At 43.6% G+C, this 22,649-nt stretch overlaps 1 protein-coding gene across 2 annotated transcripts in view; it reads right to left on the bottom strand.

The window, feature by feature from the left end:
• LOC122924622 (alcohol dehydrogenase 1-like) overlaps positions 1-22,649 on the bottom strand; it is a 75,262-nt gene that overhangs the window by 22,168 nt on the left and 30,445 nt on the right. Inside the window, exons 5-7 of one of the 2 annotated variants that reach the window (XM_044275912.1) lie at positions 14,829-15,048; positions 2,588-2,848; positions 2,281-2,416 (exon numbers count right to left, since the gene is read on the bottom strand). In XM_044275912.1, the coding sequence (XP_044131847.1) occupies positions 2,281-2,416; positions 2,588-2,848; positions 14,829-15,048 (617 nt within the window). The remainder of the gene's footprint in view (positions 1-2,280; positions 2,417-2,587; positions 2,849-14,828; positions 15,049-22,649) is intronic. The other variant, XM_044275903.1, reaches the window with a different exon arrangement.

The raw sequence follows: 22,649 nt of genomic DNA, 5'->3' as shown, positions 1-22,649 counted from the left end.
CCTTTTTTACACCCACTGAAAGGGACCATAGGGACATCCGCTGCCAATCTGCGCCATCGTCCATCGTCTTGCAGGTCTGACCGTGGGGGGGGGGGGGGTCCTCTGCGCTCATGTTCCACTGCCAGGGCTGCTGGGGAGAGGCGGGATGGCAGGAGCAGAACCAGCTCCATCAGCAGCAGCCTGAGTCTAGAGTCGCTGATGAGAAGCTTTCCTCATCCGCATAGTGAAGAAACTACTCACCAGCAGCTAGACATAGAGCAGGACCTATACCAGCAGGTGATGGCATACTTGGACAGCACCCTGCCACCCCACATTGAAGATCTGCTGGACTATTGGGCAGCCAAACTGGATTTGTGACCACAACTGGCAGAGTTTGCCATGGAAAAGCTGTCCTGCCCGGCCAGTAGTGTAGCATTAGAGCGGGTTTTTAGTGCAGCGGGGGCCATACCCCAAGAAGAACTCGCCTGTCCTCCCAAAATGTGAAGAGACTGACCTTTTTCAAGATTAATCAGGCGTGGATCAGCCAGGATTTCCACCCACCAATGCCTGATGCGTCAGACTAGATCATCCATGGTGCCACACCAACACTTTGACAAAAGAGACCTTCTTTGGCTACCTGGCTACTATTCTGATGCTGCCACCCGCCTGATGCCACACATCTGATGCCAAGTGCTCCTTCTTACACTCACCATCATCAGCGGGTACATTTATTTCCACCCACCTCCCCCCTCTGTCATCGGGTTACTCTTTGGTCCCCTGATGTTGCTGCCACCTCCACACTATGTCACCTTGCCACTCTGTGGTCTCCTCATGCTGCTGCTTCCTCCATACTATATCACCTTGCCACTCTGTGGCCTCCTGATGCTGCTGCCACCTCCACACTATGTCACCTTGCCACTCTGTGGTCTCCTCATGCTGCTGCCACCTCCACACTATGTCACCTTTCCACTCTGTGGCCTCCTCATGCTGTTTCCACCTCTCCACTTCATGACTGGGCCACTATTTTGCCTTTCGGCCTGGCTGACCTTATCATTTATTTGAATCTTCTTCTGATCTGTCAGAAGGAAGTAAAAATGAGACACACAATGAATCCTGTCTGTGTAGAAAGGCCTGTATGGTCCCATCAGAATTGGCTTGTGATTTGGTAGCCAAAAGCAGGAGTGGGTACAAAACACAGAAGACATGCACGTGTCATCTCTGTTTTGGATCCACTACTGTTTTATTTGGGCATTAGCAATACTGATGGATTACTGACTAAATGCTGACCGAGTGAAAGCGAATGCTCAACAGACAGGATCCGTTTTTTGAGGTTATTGCTCTGATGGATCAGAGGAAGGGCAAAATAATCAGTGACGTCAACACAAACTTACTGATGACACCCACTCCACTCTGTCGGGGGATTCTACTTGTATAAGCGTTTAATTGAACAGGTTCTGTAGACATCTATGTGGAATCAGCTGATGACGGTATAAAAGGAGTGCGCTTCTTCTTGACGCTAACATCGACCTGTGAGGCTGAGTTCATACTTGAGTTATTTGGTCAGTTTTGGCCCCGTGACTGCCCTAATAAGTGAAGTTTGCAGTGATTCTAAGAGCGACGCCTGTCATCTGCATGTCATACTGACTCACAGTATTATTTCACTACTACAGCAGAATCCATATGCGTGTTACTGCATGGCACAGTGTTTTATACTGCTATAAAGGCTCTCTGCAGCCAGGAAATAGCAGTTTTTAACGTGATTCGCCGCAAATAGATTCGGATCGAACCAAATGTTTTGAGAAAATTCGAACCAGCCGAATCTAATTTTTTTAATATTCGCTCATCTCTAATCTGTACAATAAATGTAAAAAGGTGGGATAGCTTACTTATATATTGGTAGTTTAAGGTTCATTTTATAATACACCAGAGATTTCAGATAGCTGAAAATGCAGATTTAGACAATTTCCTGCAAATTGCTGGTAACTTTTGTAACACAAAGTTCATGGCAGGTGCAAACTGAAAGCAGATATCTGTGAAAAATCTGCTCTTATGCTTTAAATATTTGGTCAATTTCAGTTATTTGTGCCAACTTACAGGTGTGTACCCCAATAATTTGAATGATTTAGTGGCCTGCTTCACTGTTGCCCACTGAATTGGCAATCAGAGTGACACATGCTGTTACACCACACTATGGCCACCATAGATTGAAGATCTGCTGCATAATACAGTACAAATAAATATCTTTAAAAGTCTTTAAACACAGGTTATATAGTACATGTTCTCCAGAACTGAATATTATACCTCCGAAACAAGCTCCAGTCACAACACGTCCAGTTAGAATTAGCATTGGATCAAATGTCATGGTAGCGGTGGAAGGAGCAGCACCTACAATCACAGTTTTTCCATAGCGAAAGTGAGTGGATTTGAGAGCAGATGTCTAATGGAAAGACACAATAAAATGCAGATCATCATTGAGAAATATGACAATATGGTTACAGTGCAGACAATATTGGTTCAAGACCCACATTTTTCGAGAAAGATGGCTGAAATGTACTGTAATATTTTATAATTATGCAATTATTTCTAAATGTTTTTGTCATCAACGTACCATGACTCCAGTGTTTCCAATGAACTCAAAGGCATAGTCCACTCCATCCTCTGTCATCTCTGTCAGCACTTCATCGATAGGACGGTCATAGTCTTTAGGGTTGATAAAATCAGTGGCTCCAAACTCTTTAGCTTTTGCAAATTTGTCACTGTTTAAATCAACTGCGATAATCCTGGAAGCACCAGCTACTTTACATCCAATAATCACTGACAAACCCACTCCTCCCAGGCCAAATACTGCACAGGTAGAGACGGGTTTAACCTGCAATAAATAAACAGTAGAATCACTGCTACAACTATTGGTATAAGGAGAGAATTCTATACATTACCTTCTTCTATTTCTCTTCACTTTTAGCTGTCTCAGAAAACTGCTTCATAATCCCCAAGAACACACTATATCTAATTGAATACAAGTTAGCAATACCAATTTAGAGTCAGATTGGGTTACCTTGCAGCTTGATAATCATAAGGTAACTCGTGTAGATGTGATATATAGACCACCTAGCCAAGTTAAAGAATTAGATGATCTACTACGTTGAGGAAATAGCTAAAATGACATTGAAAGGGGAAGTTATCATTATGGGAGACTTTAATCCTCCTGATGTAAACTGGAAAACCAAAAGAGCTAGTTCTGCCAGGAGTACAGATATTCTAAATTCCCTACTGGGATTATCTCTACAGAAAGTAGTTGAGGAGCCGACCGGAAGGAGGCCATTTTAGATTTAGTATTCACAAATGATAATTTGGTATCTGATATTACTGTAGGGGAAAGCTTAGGATCTAGTGATCACCAGTCAGTGTGGTTTACTATAAGTACAGTGACTGAGTCACACCACACAAAAACAAAAGTTTTAGATTTTCGAAAAACGGAATATTCTAAAATTAGATTAGTGGTATACGAGTCCCCATCAGATTGTAGCAGTTTCAATGGAGTCCAGGAGAAATGGAACCACTTAAAAGTGGCACTAAAATTCCATGGATTGAAAGATGAAAAACAGCATGGGTTTACTTCAGGGAGATCATGTCAAACTAATCTTATAGATTTTTTTGATTGGGTGACTAAAATAATAGATGGCGAAGGTGCATTAGACATCGCTTATCTAGACTTTAGTAGGGCTTTTGATACTGTCCCACATAGACTAATCAATAATTTAGAGTCTTTGGGCTTGGACTTCCATATTGTTGAATGGATTAGGCAGTGGCTGAGCGACAGACAACAGAAGGTTGTAGTCAATGGAGTATATTCAGACCATGGTCTTGTTACCAGTGGGGTACCTCAGGGATCTGTTCTGGGACCCATATTGTTTAATAGCTTTATCAGCGAAATTGCAGAAGGCCTTGATGGTAAGGTGTGTCTTTTTGCTGATGACACAAAGATTTGTAACAGGGTTGATGTTCCTGGAGGGATATACCAAATGGAAAAGGATTTAGGAAAACTAGAGGAATGGTCAAAAATCTGGCAACTAAAATTTAATGTTGATAAGTGCAAGATAATGCACCTGGGGCATAAAAACCAAAGAACAGAATATAAAATCAGGATACAGTCCTAACCTCAGTATCTGAGGAAAGGGATTTATTTCAGAAGACTTAAAGGTAGGCAGACAATGTCATAGAGCAGCAGGAAATGCTAGCAGAATGCTTGGGTGTATAGGGAGAGGCATTACCAGTAGAAAGAGGGAGGTGCTCATGCAGCTCTACAGAGCACTAGTGAGACCTCATTTGGAGTATTGTGCTCAGTACTGGAGACCATATCTCTAGAAGGATATTGATACTTTAGAGAGCGTTCAGAGAAGATATACTAAACTAGTACATGGATTGCAGGATAAAACTTACCAGGAAAGATTAAAGGACCTTAACATATATAGCTTGGAAGAAAGATGAGACAGAGGGGATATGATATAAACTTTTAAATACATAAAGGGAATCAACAAGTTAAAAGAGGAGATAATATTTAAAAGAAGAAAAACTGCTAAAGAGGACATAATTTTAAATTAGAGGGGTAATGGTTTAAAAGTAATACCAGGAAGTATTACTTTACAGAGAGAGTAGTGGATGCATGGAATAGATTTCCTGCAGAAGTGGTAGCTCCAAATACAGTGAAGGAGTTTAAGCATGCATAAGGCCATCCTTCATATAAGATAGGCCCAAGGGCTATTCATAGTATTCAGTATATTGGGCGGACTAGATGGGCCAAATGGTTCTTATCTGCCGACACATTCTATGTGTTTCTATGTTTCTATATAGGCAATAATTAATACACAAGACTTTGTTTTTCACCAGTCATGACATTGTGATTGCCATATCTTAGAATTTTCGGTGACCTTTCGGTATCAATGAATGTTAGGGTATGCAATGAATAGGGACATCACATAAAGGCAGCTAGTAATTCTCTGCTATAAAAATATTGGATCAATGGAGGTGAGCGCCACTTATTTTATGTTTAACCACTTCAGCCCCGCTAGGTGAAACCCCCTTCATGACCAGGCCACTTTTTACACTTCTGCACTACACTACTTTCACCGTTTATCGCTCGGTCATGCAACTTACCACCCAAATGAATTTTACCTCCTTTTCTTCTCACTAATAGAGCTTTCATTTGGTGGTATTTTATTGCTGCTGACATTTTTACTTTTTTTGTTATTAATCAAAATGTAACGATTTTTTTGCAAACAAATGACATTTTTCACTTTCAGCTGTGAAATTTTGCAAAAAAAACGACATCCATATATAAATTTTTCGCTAAATTTATAGTTCTACATGTCTTTGATAAAAAAAAAATGTTTGGGCAAAAAAAAAAGTTATAGCATTTACAAACTATGGTACAAAAATGTGAATTTCCGCTTTTTGAAACGGCTCTGATTTTCTGAGCACCTGTCATGTTTCCTGAGGTTCTACAATGCCCAGACAGTAGAAAACCCCCACAAATGACCCCATTTCGGAAAGTAGACACCCTAAGGTATTCGCTGATGGGCATAGTGAGTTCATAGAACTTTTTATTTTTTGTCACAAGTTAGCGGAAAATGATGATTTTTTTTTTTTCTCTTTTTTCCTTACAAAGTCTCATATTCCACTAACTTGCGACAAAAAATAAAAAATTCTAGGAACTCGCCATGCCCCTCACGGAATACCTTGGGGTGTCTTCTTTCCAAAATGGGGTCACTTGTGGCGTAGTTATACTGCCCTGGCAATTTAGGGGCCCAAATGTGTGAGAAGAACTTTGCAATCAAAATCTGTAAAAAATGCCCTGCAAAATCCGAAAGGTGCACTTTGGAATATGTGCCCCTTTGCCCACCTTGGCATCAAAAAAGCGTCACACATCTGGTATCGCCGTACTCAGGAGAAGTTGGGGAATGTGTTTTGGGCTGTCATTTTACATATACCCATGCTGGGTGAGAGAAATATCTTGGCAAAAGACAACTTTTCCAATTTTTTTATACAAAATTGGCATTTGACCAAGATATTTTTCTCACCCAGCATGGGTATATGTAAAATGACACCCCAAAACACATTGCCCAACTTCTCCTGAGTACGGCGATACCAGGTGTGTCACACTTTTTTGCTGCCAAGGTGGGCAAAGGGGCACATATTCCAAAGTGCACCTTTCGGATTTTGCAGGGCATTTTTTACACATTTTGATTGCAAAGTTCTTCTCACACATTTGGGCCCCTAAATTGCCAGGGCAGTATAACTACCCCACAAGTGACCCCATTTTGGAAAGAAGACACCCCAAGGTATTCCGTGAGGGGCATGGCGAGTTCCTAGAATTTTTTATTTTTTGTCGCAAGTTAGTGGAATATGAAACTTTGTAAGGAAAAAAGAAAAAAAAAGAAAAATCATCATTTTCCGCTAAATTGTGACAAAAAATAAAAAATTCTAGGAACATCTCCGTGCCCCCCACGGAATACCTTGGGGTGTCTTCTTTCCAAAATGGGGTCACTTGTGGCGTAGTTATACTGCCCTGGCAATTTAGGGGCCCAAATGTGTAAGAAGTACCTTGAAATCAAAATGTGTAAAAAATGGCCTGCGAAATCCGAAAGGTGCCCCTTTGCCCACCTTGGCTGCAAAAAAGTGTCACACATCTAGTATCGCCGTACTCAGGAGAAGTTGGGCAATGTGTTTTGGGGGGTCATTTTACATATACCCATGCTGGGTGAGAGAAATATCTTGGCAAAAGACAACTTTTCCCATTTTTATATACAAAGTTGGCATTTGACCAAGATATTTTTCTCACCCAGCATGGGTATATGTAAAATGACCCCCCAAAACACATTGCCCAACTTCTCCTGAGTACGGCGATACCACATGTGTGACACTTTTTTGCAGCCTAGATGCGCAAAGGGGCCCAAATTCCTTTTAGGAGGGCATTTTTAGACATTTGGATCCCAGACTTCTTCTCACACTTTCGGGCCCCTAAAAAGCCAGGGCAGTATAAATACCCCACATGTGACCCCACTTTGGAAAGAAGACACCCCAAGGTATTCAATGAGGGGCATGGCGAGTTCCTAGAATTTTTTATTTTTTTTGCATAAGTTAGCGGATATTGATTTTTTTTGTTTTTTTTCTCACAAAGTCTCACTTTCCGCTAACTTAGGACAAAAATTTCAATCTTTCATGGACTCAATATGCCCCTCACGGAATACCTTGGGGTGTCTTCTTTCCGAAATGGGGTCACATGTGGGGTATTTATACTGCCCTGGCTTTTTAGGGGCCCGAAAGCGTGAGAAGAAGTCTGGAATATAAATGTCTAAAAATGTTTACGCATTTGGATTCCGTGAGGGGTATGGTGCGTCCATGTGAGATTTTATTTTTTGACACAAGTTAGTAGAATATGAGACTTTGTAAGAAAAAACAAAAACAAAAACAAACAAAAAATGTCCGCTAACTTGTGCCAAAAAAAATGGCTGAATGGAGCCTTACCAGGGGGGGGTGATCAATGACAGGGGGGTGATCAATGACAGGGGGGTAATCACCCATATAGACTCCCGGATCACCCCCCTGTCATTGATCACCCCCCTGGTAAGGCTTCATTCAGACGTCCGCATGATTTTTACGGATCCATGGATACATGGATCGGATCCACAGAACGCATGCGGACGTCTGAATGGAGCCTTACAGGGGGGTTATCAATGACAGGGGGTGATCAGGGTAATCAGGGTGATCACCCCCCTGTCACTGATCACCCCCCCTGTAAGGCTCCATTCACAAGTCCGCATGATTTTTATGGATCCATGGATACATGGATCAGATCCACAGAACGCATGCGGACGTCTGAATGGAGCCTTACAGGGGGGTTATCAATGACAGGGGGTGATCAGGGTAATCAGGGTGATCACCCCCCTGTAAGGCTCCATTCAGACATCCGCATGATTTTTTACGGATCCATGGATACATGGATCGGATCCACAATACGCATGCGGACGTCTGAATGGAGCCTTACAGGGGGGTTATCAATGACAGGGGGTGATCAGGGTGATCAGGGTAATCACCCCCCTGTCACTGATCACCCCCCCTGTAAGGCTCCATTCAGACATCCGCATGATTTTTTACGGATCCATGGATACATGGATCGGATCCACAGAACGCATGCGGACGTCTGAATGGAGCCTTACAGGGGGGTTATCAATGACAGGGGGTGATCAGGGTAATCAGGGTGATCACCCCCCTGTCACTGATCACCCCCCCTGTAAGGCTCCATTCAGACATCCGCATGATTTTTTACGGATCCATGGATACATGGATCGGATCCACAGAACGCATGCGGACGTCTGAATGGAGCCTTACAGGGGGGTTATCAATGACAGGGGGTGATCAGGGTAATCAGGGTGATCACCCCCCTGTCACTGATCACCCCCCCTGTAAGGCTCCATTCAGACATCCGCATGATTTTTTACGGATCCATGGATACATGGATCGGATCCACAGAACACATGCGGACGTCTGAATGGAGCCTTACAGGGGGGTTATCAATGACAGGGGGTGATCAGGGTAATCAGGGTGATCACCCCCCTGTCACTGATCACCCCCCCTGTAAGGCTCCATTCAGACGTCCGCATGATTTTTACGGATACATGGATACATGGATCGGATCCGTAAAAATCATGCGGACGTCTGAATGGAGCCTGACAGGGGGGTGATCAATGACAGGGGGGTGATCAATGACAGGGGGTGATCAGGGAGTGTATATGGGTGATCACCCGCCTGTCATTTATCACCCCCCTGTAAGGCTCCATTCAGACGTCCGCATGATTTTTACGGATCCATGGATACATGGATCGGATCCGTAAAAATCATGCGGACGTCTGAATGGAGCCTGACAGGGCGGTGATCAATGACAGGGGGTGATCAGGGAGTGTATATGGGTGATCACCCGCCTGTCATTGATCACCCCCCTGTAAGGCTCCATTCAGACGTCCGCATGATTTTTACGGATCCATGGATACATGGATCGGATCCGTAAAAATCATGCGGACGTCTGAATGGAGCCTGACAGGGCGGTGATCAATGACAGGGGGTGATCAGGGAGTGTATATGGGTGATCACCCGCCTGTCATTGATCACCCCCCTGTAAGGCTCCATTCAGACTTCCGCATGATTTTTACAGATCCATGGATACATGGATCGGATCCGTAAAAATCATGCGGACGTCTGAACGGAGCCTGACAGGGGGGTGATCAATGACAGGGCGGTGATCAATGACAGGGGGGTGATCAGGGAGTTTATATGGGGTGATCAGGGGTTTATAAGGGGTTAATAAGTGACCGGGGGGGGGGTGTAGTGTAGTGTAGTGTAGTGTTTGGTGGGACTGTACTGACCTACCTGAGTCCTCTGGTGGTCGATCCTAACAAAAGGGACCACCAGAGGACCAGGTAGGAGGTATATTAGACGCTGTTATGAAAACAGCGTCTAATATACCTGTTAGGGGTTAAAAAATTCGGATCTCCAGCCTGCCATCGAGCGATCGCCGCTGGCAGGCTGGAGATCCACTCGCTTACCTTCTGTTCCTGTGAGCGCGCGCGCCTGTGCGCGCGTGTTCACAGGAAATCTCGCGTCTCGCGAGAGGACGCGTATATGCGTCCAGGAGGAGTAAAACAACCACCTCCCAGACGCATATACGCGTACGGCGGTCGGGAGGTGGTTAAAGTCCCCATGACTACATTGCCAACAATTTTTTTATTAGCTCTAGCACCTTTAGCTACAGTGGCATGCAAACGTTTGGGCATCCCTGGTCAAAATTACTGTTACTGTAAACAGTTAAGCAAGTTACAGATTTAATTATCTCCAAAAGGCATAAAGCAAAACATGACACATTCTCTTTATATTTTAAGCAAAAACATTGTTTTTTTATTTTCATCTTTTACATTTTCTAAATAACAAAAAAGGAAAAGGGCCCGAAGGCACCCTTAATTTTTAGTACCTATTAGCACACCCTTTGACAAATATCTTCTTCCTTAGCCATTGTCTTTTCAACTTCAGCTTTTTTATAATCTGTGCTGTTTTTGCTTCCAGAATTTTCTGAAATTCGTGCCTTTCTAGCAACCCTACGAGTAGCTGTCTCTGAAATTTTTCTTGGTCTTCCAGATCTTTTCTTGACCTCCACTATTTCTGTTAACTGCCATTTCTTAATTAAATTTCAAACTGATAAAATGGCAACCTGAAAACGATTTGCTATCTTCTTATAGCCTTCTTCTGCTTTGTGGGCCTCAACCATTCTCAGAGTGTTAGGCAGCTACTTAGAAGAACCCAGGGCTGCTGTATTTGGAACAAAGTTACAGTCTGGGTATTTCAAAAGCTTAGAAAATTGTATCACCTGGCCTTTCCTAATGATGATTTTGAACAAACCTTAACCCTAGCAGGCTATTTAAGGTCTGAAGGCGGCATTACACAACCCGATGTGGCAGACGATTGTCGAAGGGAAGGCTTTCCTCCTGGCAATCGGCTTCTTGCTATTGGAAGAGACCGCTGTTATTACATGCAGCGATCTCCTCTCTTCACAGCATGGTTAGGAGCGATCGCTATGCCATCGCTTGTGCCCATGCTGTATATGTAGTGTACCACTAGGTAAATGTGGGCACTACACAAGGGTCAATTTGGCCACGTTGTTCCCCACCTTTTGTAGAACAGGGTCATGGTATTTTATATGATGTTTTTATGTGTATTTTTCCTGTTATCTCCTGTACCAGGCCTGTTAGGGGTAGTTCCTCCTCCTAGACAGTAGATGGAGCTAGGGAACCCCTAGTATATATTGTCAGGTTCAGGACAGGAAATGGTCAGTCAGTCCAGAAGGGGAGTGAAGATAGCACTTTAGCTAGAGAGGATCTGAAGTTCAGTTCCAACATGCAGCTAGATAGCCCAGGCTCCTAGTTTGCATCCAGGGGAATAAGCTGCCTCCTGAGAAACCAAGTTCCTATAAAAGTACAGTCTAGACCCAAGTTTATTCCAGCCAAACAGAGAGCTGAAGGGCAGTAGGATATTTTACAGCAAGGAGACATATACCAGAGGAAGGTTTCCCTACCCAAAGATAAAGCCAGCAATAGCGCATACGGGGCCTTGGAGAAAGCCAGACAGAAACTGAGGAAAGTACTGCCTGATCTGTAAGTATTATTCCCTCTGAGTATCTTGCAAGGACTTTGCCTGCCGTTTATATAAAGCCTGCCTGTTACAATCTTTTACATGTGGAACTGACTAAAGACTGTAAATAGTTAAACTATTCAGTAAAAGTAAGTTTTGGTTCACTGCAACTTGTGTTCCTCAATTATTACTACATTAAATCGGTGTGCCACCATTACTGGCACTGGCGTCACGAACTTAAAGGAATCTTGCCACCTGCACATTAAACCTGCAACACCCAGGGCACCTCACCTACCACCTGGCCTGGTCCCTATACATAGAGAGTGCCCCAGAGGATCCATGTGCAAGCCTCTCCATCACTGCTGTACGCCTGCCCAGGGTATATAAAACTGTGAGTACCAAAACCACCCTCGGTTAGTAACTACCCCTGTGACCTCACCATCGCTCACCCTGCAGGGCTGCGTACTGCATATAGTGGTTTGCTGGCGGCAGATCGTTATTAGACACCGCGATCTGCCGCCTGCAAAAGACAATCATTTAACGTCAAAAGATTTGGATTGCCTGATGATTGAGCATTTACTTGTGCATCCGGCAATCTGCGGCAGTATTACACAACGAGATGACTACAACTCATTAGTGAACATATGTGAAAAATCGGGCAGTGTAATACAAGGTTTGAGACCTTGATCAAAGTTATCTGAGTGCACAAATCTTCTTGAGTTCCCATACTTTTGCAAGGCTCACTTTCCTTTTTTTACTATAAATTGTAGAAAACCAAAATAATTAACTGATATTGCTTAAAATGTTAAGAAGTAAGTTTCATCTTTAAATTCACGCCTTTTGGAGATCATTTCATCTTCAACTTGCTTAAAGGGGTTGTGCAGTGATTAGGATAAGTCATCAATATCTAATCGGTGGGGGTCCGACTTCCGACACCTCACCAATCGGTTGTTTGACAAGGAGGCAGCACTCCATGTGAGTGCAACTTCCTAGTCTTTACATTACATGTTGTCTCCTAAGGGGCGTCGTAGTGTAATTACAAGCACTTTTTCCATTCAAGTGAATGGAGGGAGTACTTGTAATTACACTGCACTTCCAAGACGACAGGTAGTGTAATAAACAGGAGGCAGTGCTGACATGGAGGGCAGCCAGATCTTCAAATAGCTGATAAGGCGGGAGTACCTGGTGTCAGTCCCCTACCAACCAGATATTAAAGTGTAACTGCTATTTCACTACCAAAAATGAAATTCCTAACATATGTGATGCTGAAGGGAAGATATTCGTGAAGCTGCATTTTACAGCTAATTTTAGCTTTCTGATGTCTGTATTCATCCCTTAGCAACTATATTTCTCTGTGACTCTATTTCAGCAACTTCCTAAGATGGCCTCTGCTGCTCTTCCTGTGTTGATCTTTGCCCTTCCTTGAGGCCATCCTATATTTCCCTCACTTCCCATAAGCCCTTGCTCTCCTCACATGAACTAGCAGGACCAATCAGAATGCAGATAACTTCCCACAGTACCCAGAGCAGTGTGTATCCTCATACAGCTAATCAGAGACAAGCCCTGCAATTACATTAAATCAGTAAGCATTTCTTTTAACTTCTTAATAGTCAACTGTCGCTCATTCTCTTCCAGACTAACAGGGGGCGGGGGGCTATCTTGGCTGCTTATATCTCTGGTTTTGTACCAGATAGAAATATGGGCTTTGTATTTTCTGAAAGCTGACATTCCAAGATTTTAGTCCAGAATGACATAAATCTGTTCAGTAAAGGGGAATATATCAATGATAGAAATCAGGATGCTGTGAATGAAGCTGAAAGTGAAAGTAAAAGCAGATTTTACCGGCAATTATTCCAGACTCTATTTCTAACAGTGATTTCTCCTCTGTTGCTTGGGCTAGAGCTGTCATTCTGGTCTTGTATGAAAGCCTCGACTTTCAAACAAGAACAGTTGCATATTTCTAACTGCTACTATTGAGAAAATATCACCATCTAGAGCAGCCCTCCCCCCTCCACTTTCTGCCTCAGCCCAGCTCCAGGCTGACAGGGCTGATCTCCTCCTCCCAGAGCTCATCCGTCTCTTGCTATAATACTGACTAAGAAGACGGACTGCACATGGGAACGCTGTGAGATGAGAGCTGCTGAATAGGAAAGTAGCATGCATTTATGGGAGTTACAGTCCTGATCAAAAGTTTAAGACCACTTGAAAAATGGCAAAAAATCCTATTCAGCATGGCTGGATCGTAACAAGGTTCCAAGTAGAGCTTCAACATGCAACAAGCAGAAATGGGAGTGAGACTAAACATTTTTTGAGCATTCAATTTAATAAAAACAACGAATAAACTGAAACAGGCTGTTTTTCAGCTGATCAAAATTTTAGGACCACATGCCTTTAAAAGGCCAAATCTGTGCAAAGATGCAGCCCCATAACCATCAGACGGCATCTGAGACTGAATGGCTTCAAAAACAAAAAAAAAAAGTCTTCAAAGACCTCGTCTCCTTGAACGCCACAGAACTGCTCGTTTGGACTTTGCAAGAGAGCACCAAACATGGGACATTCAAAGGTGGAAGAAAGTTTTATTCTCTGATGAGAAAAATTTAACCTTGATGGTCCTGATAGTTTCCAACGTTACTGGCATGACAAGCATATCCCACCTGAGATGTTTTCTATGCGCCACAGTGGAGGGGGTGCCCTAATGGTCTGGGTTGCTTTTTCTTTCAATGGAACAATGGAGCTTCAGGAAGTGCAGGGGCGTCAAACGGCTGCTGGCTATGTCCAGATGTTGCAGAGAGCATTCCTCATGACTGAGGGCCCTCGTCTGTGTGGTAACGACTGGGTTTTTCAACAGGACAACGCTACAGTACACAATGCCCGCAGGACAAGGGACTTCTTCCAGGAGAATAACATCACTCTTTTGGCCCATTCTGCGTCTTCCCCTGATCTAAATCCAATTGAGAACCTTTGGGGATGGATGGCAATGGAAGTTTACAAAAATGGACAACAGTTCCAGACAGTAGATGGCCTTCGTGTGGCCGTCTTCACCACTTGGAGAAATGTTTCCACTCACCTCATGGAAACGCTTGCATCAAGCATGCCGAAACAAATTTTTGAAGTGATAAACAATAACAGCGGAGCTACTCATTACTGAGTTCATGTTTGGAAGTTGGATTTCTGTTTTGGGGAGGGGTTTAGTTTTTTTTTGGAGGTGTGGTCCTAAACTTTTGATCAGCTGAAAAACAGCCTGTTTCAGTTTATTTGTTGTTTTCATTAAATTGAATGCTCAAAAAATGTTTAGTCTCACTCCAATTTCTTCTTGTTGCATGTTGAAGCTCTACTTGGAACCTTGTTAAGATCCAGCCATGCTAAATATAATGTTTTGCCATTTTTCAAGTGGTCTTAAACTTTTGATCAGGACTGTATTAGCAGGTAAAACTGAAAATGATCAAATTTTAAAGCACAAAGGCACTTATACAGCAGGGTGTACTATACTATTAGGGAATAAAAAATGAAACAGCAGTTACACTTTAATGAACTGTCCTGAGAACAGGTCATCAATATAAATCACTGCACAACCCCTTTAACTGTTCAAAGAAACAGTCATTTTGACCAGGTGTGCCTAAACTTTTGCCTGCCACTGTACAGTGAAGATTGACAAAGCTAAATCTAGCACTTGCCTTAGCAGTATTCACAGCAGAGCCATATCCGGTGGAGAATCCACAGCCAATAAGGCAGACCTTATCCAGCGGTGCATCCAGGTGTATCTTAGCAACAGCAATGTCATCAACCACTGTGTACTCGGTAAAAGTGCTGGTAGTGATGAAGTGATGAACAGGTTTCCCCTTACAGGTAAATCTGCTGGTGTCGTCCAATAGCACTCCACTATATTTCCCAATGCTGTTTAAAAAATGGAAGGAAATACAGTAGTTGTCTTGAAGCCATTATCTGCTGTATTGTGCTTGTCACTATTAATTGTCCAGAATAAGAAAATTTGGTAAGTAAATTACTGTAACCCAAAAAATATTGAGTTTCTACGTTGTTCTTACTACATGTCAGAGTGCGTTCACATAAACTTTTTGCCCTAGGTGTAACATATAGTTTTAAAAAAACAGGGATGCAAAAGAGTAGTATACTACGCTTTTTCCATCCTGAGAGTCCAGGAACAAAAAATATATGCAATAACATTAGTGTTGAGTGAATCAAAGTGAAACGCAGTGTCGGACTGGCTTACAGAGGGCCCACCTTAGGGCTCCTGCACACAAACTTATTTTTTATTTTTTTTTGTGGCCTGCATGTGAAACCATTCACTTCAATGGGTCTGCAAAAGACAGAAATGACTCCATGTGCATTCCGTTTCTGTATGTCCGCATGGCCGTTACACAAAATGATAGAACATGTCCTATTATTGTCTGCATTACAGACAAGGATAGGACTGTTCTATTAGAGGCCGGCTATTCTGTTCCGCATAATGTGGAATGCACACACCCGGCTTCCATGTTTTGCGGATCCGCAACTTGCAGACTGCAAAACATCCAACGGTCGTGTTCATGAGCACTTACAGTGATAACAGAAATATTAAATATAAAGTATGATGGTAGACACTCACAGCAAAATGCAAACATACATGTGGCAGAATTTAGGCTACTTTCACACTTGCAGTAACAGGGTAGGATGCTCGGGCGGGGGAACAGCCTGCCGCATCCGTGCTAACACTAGACCACCAAGCTGCCAGAAGTCCACTGTAGTTTTTTTCCAGCCGCCTCTCGGCATGTTTGCCGTGCTGCGGCCAGACCTCCGGCCCACCCCCATTATAGTAAATAGGGCCGGAGCGGAACTCCGGCGGCACGGTGGGCTAGCATAAGTACGGATCTGGCAGGCTGTTCTACTGCAAGTGTGAAAGTAGCCTTAGGGCTCATGCACACGACCGTATGCCCTCCGAGACATACAGTCCTTGAGCGGGCCATATGTCCCGGAGCGGCATACATTGTGCGCACAGGAGCACACAGCATCATAGGTTACTATGATACTGTGCACATCGGGCCGCCCGCGGGGCTTTTGTCTTGCATGCATAAGATCATATGAGCGCGGGACAATAGTCCCACGGGCGGCCCGATGCGCACAGTATGATAGTAACCTATGATGCTGTGCACTCTCGTGTGCACGATGTATGCCGCTCCGGGACATATGGCCCGCTCATGGACCATATGTCTCGGAGGGCATATGGTCGTGTGCATGAGCCCTTTCACATATATGGATATCCTGCTCTTAAGTCAGTCAGAAACTAGACACATGCAGTTCCTATAATAAATGCCATTCACTGAAGTGAGACAACCCCTTTAAGCATAAATGTCTGCAATGAAATTTATCAAATCTTAACCTCCTCAGATTGCACATAATCTACAGCAGGGATGCTCAACCTGTGGCCCTCCAGCTGTTGTAAAACTACAACTCCCACCATGCCCTGCTGTAGGCTGTGCAAGAATGATGGGAGTTGTAGTTTTGCAACAGCTGGAGGGCCGCAAGCATGCCTGATCTACAGTATATTTAAAAGGGTTATCCTACCATAATGACCTATCGCCTATCTACAGGATAGTTGATAAATATCAGATTGCTGGGGTCTGACTGCTGGAACACCAACTGATCATGAAAAAAGGGGTCCTGAGACATTCAATTACATTACCACCAATCTATGTACACAAGCGGTTGTCTCACTTCAGTAAGTGGCATTTATCATGTAGAGAAAGTCAATATGAGCAACTTACTAATACTGTTAATATCCATATTGCTTCCTTTGCTGGCTGGATTAATTTTTTCCATCACATTATACACTGCTCGATTCCATGGTTACAGACCACCCTGTAATCCAGCAGTGGTGGTCATGCTTGCACACTATAGGCAAAAGCGTCAACCTTTCTGGTGGCCGGGACCATGGGAGCACACATAGGCTAGTGCTTTATCCTATACGGTGCAAGCATGATGGATTGCAGGGTGGTTGTAACCATGGAAACAAGCAGCGTATAATGTGATGGAAAAATGAATCCAGCCAGCAAAGGAAGCAATGTGGACACCACTATTCATATATTTATGCCCTATGGTGTGGAGAGGATAACTTGAAAACCTGCACAACACCAGTATCTCTTTACATTCCAGCAGTAAAGCCTGTAAATACGGAATATCATCAGTGCTCTGTCACTGATGGATTTCATGTGACTGATACTATGTGATTGATAACATGTGAATTCACTAATTACACTATGTGTTGCACTGGCTTGTGGGTATATATACCCTGTGTTTTGCACTGTTGTATAGCTTGACAAAGGCCTCATTGAGCAGGCCGAAACGTTGCTGGGGAATAAAGTTTGGGTTCACCCTTCACCCTTTCACCGAAATCTGGAAGTGCTGCCTCGTTTTTTGGAAAGTATACATCGTGGAGGAGAAGCCGGCCTCTAGGAGGAATTGCACCTAGTGCACACTGTCTGACTGTGCTGCTGCGGTATTTGCTATTATATATTTAAGGACTTCGCAGCTTAGCACTGAGTACATCGAAGATGCCGAATTTATCTGAAACAGACCCCCCCCCCCCCCCTCCGATGTATTCTCATATACCAGGCTGGACGAAGAGAGGATTCTCCATGGTTTGGTCAGCGACTGCACATTTCTGTCCACTCCATCTGTTACAGAATTAAAGAAAGGCTATGAGGCTGATGGCAAACGTTTAGCCTCTATGGAGTTACACTTGGCGACTCTCACAGAATCCCAAGGGGGATGCGCTCCCAGCTGAAGCCCAATTTGTTTCCAGCAGATACTAAGTTTGCACAGAAATTCACGCAAATCTCCAATAAATATGCTTTGGATGTTATACTATTGAATTTGGAGTTCCTCCAATATGAACTGGGAGTTACACGGGATCAGCTTGAAAAGGCGGACAACAAGTTGAAGGATGTCCTCCCAGTACAGGATTATGAGGTATACCTGACGAGTTGTTCTGCATATATGGACAAGTTCAGAAAGGAGCAAGAAGTGATTAAAAGGCGCAAATGGCTACGAGATGAGGAGGATTACAGACGAGGCAACGTCTACACCTGGCATGAGCAGAGAGGCCAGAGACGCCAACCTAATTATGGTGGTAATAATAATAACACAAGGAAATACGTCGGCAATTCCCGAAATAAAATGGCACCCTCTACAGCAACGGGATCCACACAAGTTGAGCAGCAGGATGATTGTTTTTTAGGCGCGGTTTTAGACTCAAAAGGACCAGACATGGTGGACAAAGACAACACAGATGGAGAAAAGGAACATCGCACAGCAAGAAGTCGGCCTGTGAGGAAATGAAATCAGTAGTGGTAAATATATCTTCCCATGTATTGACTGATACACAGATTGAACTCTTATCAAAGGGCTTGTCTTATTGCCCCTCAGTGGGTGTAGACTGGTTTCAACTTGAAGTTGACCTACAGCGGTTTTTCAGAAACATTAAACTTAAAGTGTGGTTCTCAGATGAAAGTAAGCATTTGTCTAATAGTGAAAGTGTTAACAGCTGTGAACTCTCTCTTCGCGGTGTTGGATTACACGCGAAGAGTGACTTCACTCCTCAATTGAATTGTCCAGCCATTGACACGTATATTAACGCAGTAAGGGCAGATATTAACAACCTGAAGGGTCCTATGCAGGAGAGTGGTTTAAGACATCCGAATATGACATCAGGAGAGATACAGGCTCTTGATGAGCTGTGCAACAATGGTTCCCTCACAGTCAAACCCGCTGACAAGGGGGGAGCCGTTGTTGTCATGGATACAAAATCGTATATCTCTGAGATTCAGAGACAGCTTGGGGATGTTGTTGTGTACAGGCGTCTCAATCATGACCCCAAGTTTGATGTGATTAGAACCATCACTAGGGTGCTTGATAGAGCCAAAATGGGAGGTCTGATTGATGGACCCTTGTACACTTGCCTATTAGTGACACATCCTAAGACACCATTAATATGCGTGTCACCTAAGGCTACTTTCACACTAGCGTTCGAGGCTTCGCTTGTGAGTTCCGTTTGAAGGCTCTCACAAGCGGCCCCGAACGCATCCGTACTGCCCTAATGCATTTTGAGTGGATGCGGATCCGCTCAGAATGCATCAGTCTGGCACCGTTTGTCCTCCGCTCCGCTCAGCAGGCGGAGGCAAGCGGATCCGTCCAGACTTACAATGGAAGTCAATGGGGACGGATCTGTTTGAAGTTGACACAATATGGTTCAATTTTCAAACGGATCCGTCCCCCATTGACTTTCAATGTAAGTCAAAACGGATCCGTTTGCATTATTCTGAACAAAAAAAAATATTTTTATATTTATTTTTTTGTTCATGGTAATGCAAACGGATCCGTTCTGAACGGATCTAAGCGTTTGCATTATAGGTGTGGATCGGTCTGTGCAGATAAAACGCAGGTGTGAAAGTAGCCTAAGATTCATAAGTGCCTCAGTAACCCCCCAGGGAGGCCCATAGTGTCCGGGAGGGAGTCAGTGTTTTCTAGCATAGCCATTTTCCTGGACAGGATCCTCCGTCAGTTTGCTATTGCAGCCAAATCGTACATATGAGACACAGGCAATTTTTTTGATAAAATTGATCAAGTGGTGGTGACTCTGAATACTATATTGGCATGATTTGATGTGGTCAGCCTCTACACCTCTATCAATCATGATAGCGGTGTGGAGGCAGTCAGAAAGTGTTTGAGGAACACACCATACACTGACGAATGTAAAGAGTTTATCATTGACCTGCTCGGTGTAGTGTTGAGGTACAACTATTTTGCTTTCCAAGATGGCTACTTTCTCCAATTGCGAGGAACCCGAATGGGTTCGAATATGGCGCCGACTTATGCCAACATCTTCATGTCAGGCCTTGAGGCAGAGCTGGCCATGTGCTGGGGTAGTGGAGATACATAGACGATGTGTTTGTTGTCTGGGATGGCACTGAGAGTGAATTGGCTGAGTTCCATAATTTTCTGAACCAAATGGACCCTGAGATCCAGTTCACCCTTACACACTCCACCGAGCAGTTTCAATTTTTAGACCCAATGGTAAAGATACAAGGGACGGTATTGATGACAGATTTGTTCATTAAACCGACAGACTGCAATAAACTGCTGAAATTTGAAAGCTGCCACCCGCGCTCTATGGTGAAATCACTCCCACGGAGTCAGTTTCTCCGTGTCCAGCGAATTGTGAAGGATCCGCAACTATGTGACTTGAGACTGTCAGAAATGTCTGATAAATTTATCTACAGAGGTTACCCTAAAAAATTGGTCCAGAAACATCTGGACGCAATGGTATCCGGTCGCTCTGAGGTAGCTACTAAGCAAGTCACAAATAGTGTACCATTTATCTCCACATATACGGAAGGTAGCTATCAGATTACAGGGGTTATTAAAAAACACTGGTCTATATTAAAAAGCAATTTTGGTGGTCTCAAAGAATTTGCTGTGCCCCCTCTCATGTCTTATAGAAGATCTAGTAATTTACACGACAAATTGGTTAGAGCGGAGGTAGTAGGAGAGATAACATCTATTCAAACCTATATAGGTCACAAAAGATTTGGATGCTACCCGTGTCTGAGCTGCGTGAACTGCAGCTATATGCTAAAAGGGGAAAAATGTATGCATCCAGTACTGAAAACTCAGTTTGAGATACGACACTTCCTTACATGTAATAGCTCATTTGTTATTTATCTACTATCTTGCCCTTGTGACCTCCTCTACATTGGAGAGACCACTTGTGATGTAAAAACAAGGTTGAACTACCATAGATATTCGATTAGTCAAAAATGGAGGGATCTCCCTGTGCCCAAGCACTTTACGGAGGTTGGACACAGGGAGAGGGACCTTAAATTTAGGGTGATTGACCATATCCCTCCTCTGAAAAGAGGAGGTAATAGGGAGCGAATATTGAAACAGTGTGAAATAATGTGGATTCACCGGCTATGTACACTCAAGCCTGATGGCCTGAACACAGAATGCAGATGGGATTTGTGTGGATAGGATGTGTAGTTTGTTTACTTGACGTGAGGGATCTAATCTGCCTGGTCTGGTATGGGGAATATACAACAGTGCTAATTTTGATGGAACTGATTTGGAATTTTTTCTATTTTTTAGATGGCCCTTTGTCTACTGTTAGTGGGCAATGCTGTTATTGGATTCTGGGTGTCCGCGAGTGTGGCTGCTTTTACTGCATAAAGAAGAGGTGGACATCAGTGGGTGTAACCTGAGTGTGCTGTAAATGGCATGATGTTAATTTGGAAGTAGATAAGTAATGATGATTTCTACAGTGGTGGTGATGGAAGTGCGGAGAAACTAGTTATAGCAACGCTGTGCCAGTTAGCATGAATAGTTCACACCATGATACACTGTATGCAAATAGGAAGGGTTAAATCCCACTGAAGCTACTTACTAGTGAGAGAGTGGGTGGATGGGGGGAGGTTGAGGGTGGCACTACAGACCCTTTGTGTGTCAGCTGGGAAACCAGGGGACAGCCATGTGATCTATGTGCTGAGCAGTGAGACTATTGTGGTCGTCACTGACAGCATAGTGCAATCCCTTGGCCCTCCCTGACATCCACGGAGGCATTTGTGGTGTGTTTGTGTGCATCTTCGCTAATGCGATTGCCCGTGTATCCCCACTGATGTTCTAGCCGGGATGTAAACATTCCAGGTTACCATGAACATTGGCACTGTTCTGTCCCCACATGAAGGCGAATGAAGGTGTAACTGATAATGACTTTGTGACTGTCCTACCTTCGTATCCAAGCAGTGGAGCAGACCGGACCGGCAGATGCTCAGGTTAGATGGATCCAGACGTAGACATGAGGATGCAATCAAACGTGGGTTTATTTGATCCAGAGCAGCCACAAAGGAATGCAGCACTGAAAAATGGCTACAGGAAGTGACAAGGACCAAGGCTGCTAAAACCACGCCCAGCAGAGAAAAACTTTATTTAACAAGAGCAAGGCGTGCAGCATACGAATTCTGGCCAGCAGATGGCGGCAGAGAACAATACATTGGTAACAACATAGTGAAATTTGATATATTAATACAGTGCATGAATTAAATTTGAAAGAAACAGCACACTCCCCGTCTGAAATTCACTTCGGGGATTTCACTATGACAAATGTCCATAAAATATAAAACAACCTGTAAAAAGAACATGTTAGAATGCAAAACATAGATTAGTCCTGTTTTCCAACTTGGAATGGAGAAGATCTGCGAAGCTAGATACAGTCCTGTTCACCCAGCAGGGACGTTCTCGTTGGGTAATATTAAGATGAGTTTGTTGATTGGTCTTAAACATTTTAAGCTCGCCTTTCCTGAAGATCTTCAACTCCACCTTTCGGACCTTGCCATCCTTGCTAGGGAAAACCTTTGAAATGAGTCCGATAGGCCAGTTAATCCTTTCGGTTTGTTGATATTTCATCAATACAAGGTCTCCTTCCTTCAAGTTTGGTTTGTGGTGTTGCC

Source organism: Bufo gargarizans, chromosome 1, assembly GCF_014858855.1.
Source record: "Bufo gargarizans isolate SCDJY-AF-19 chromosome 1, ASM1485885v1, whole genome shotgun sequence".
Taxonomy (NCBI): domain Eukaryota; kingdom Metazoa; phylum Chordata; class Amphibia; order Anura; family Bufonidae; genus Bufo; species Bufo gargarizans.
Note: the sequence above shows the minus strand (reverse complement) of the source record. Positions and strands in the feature narration are given on the sequence as shown.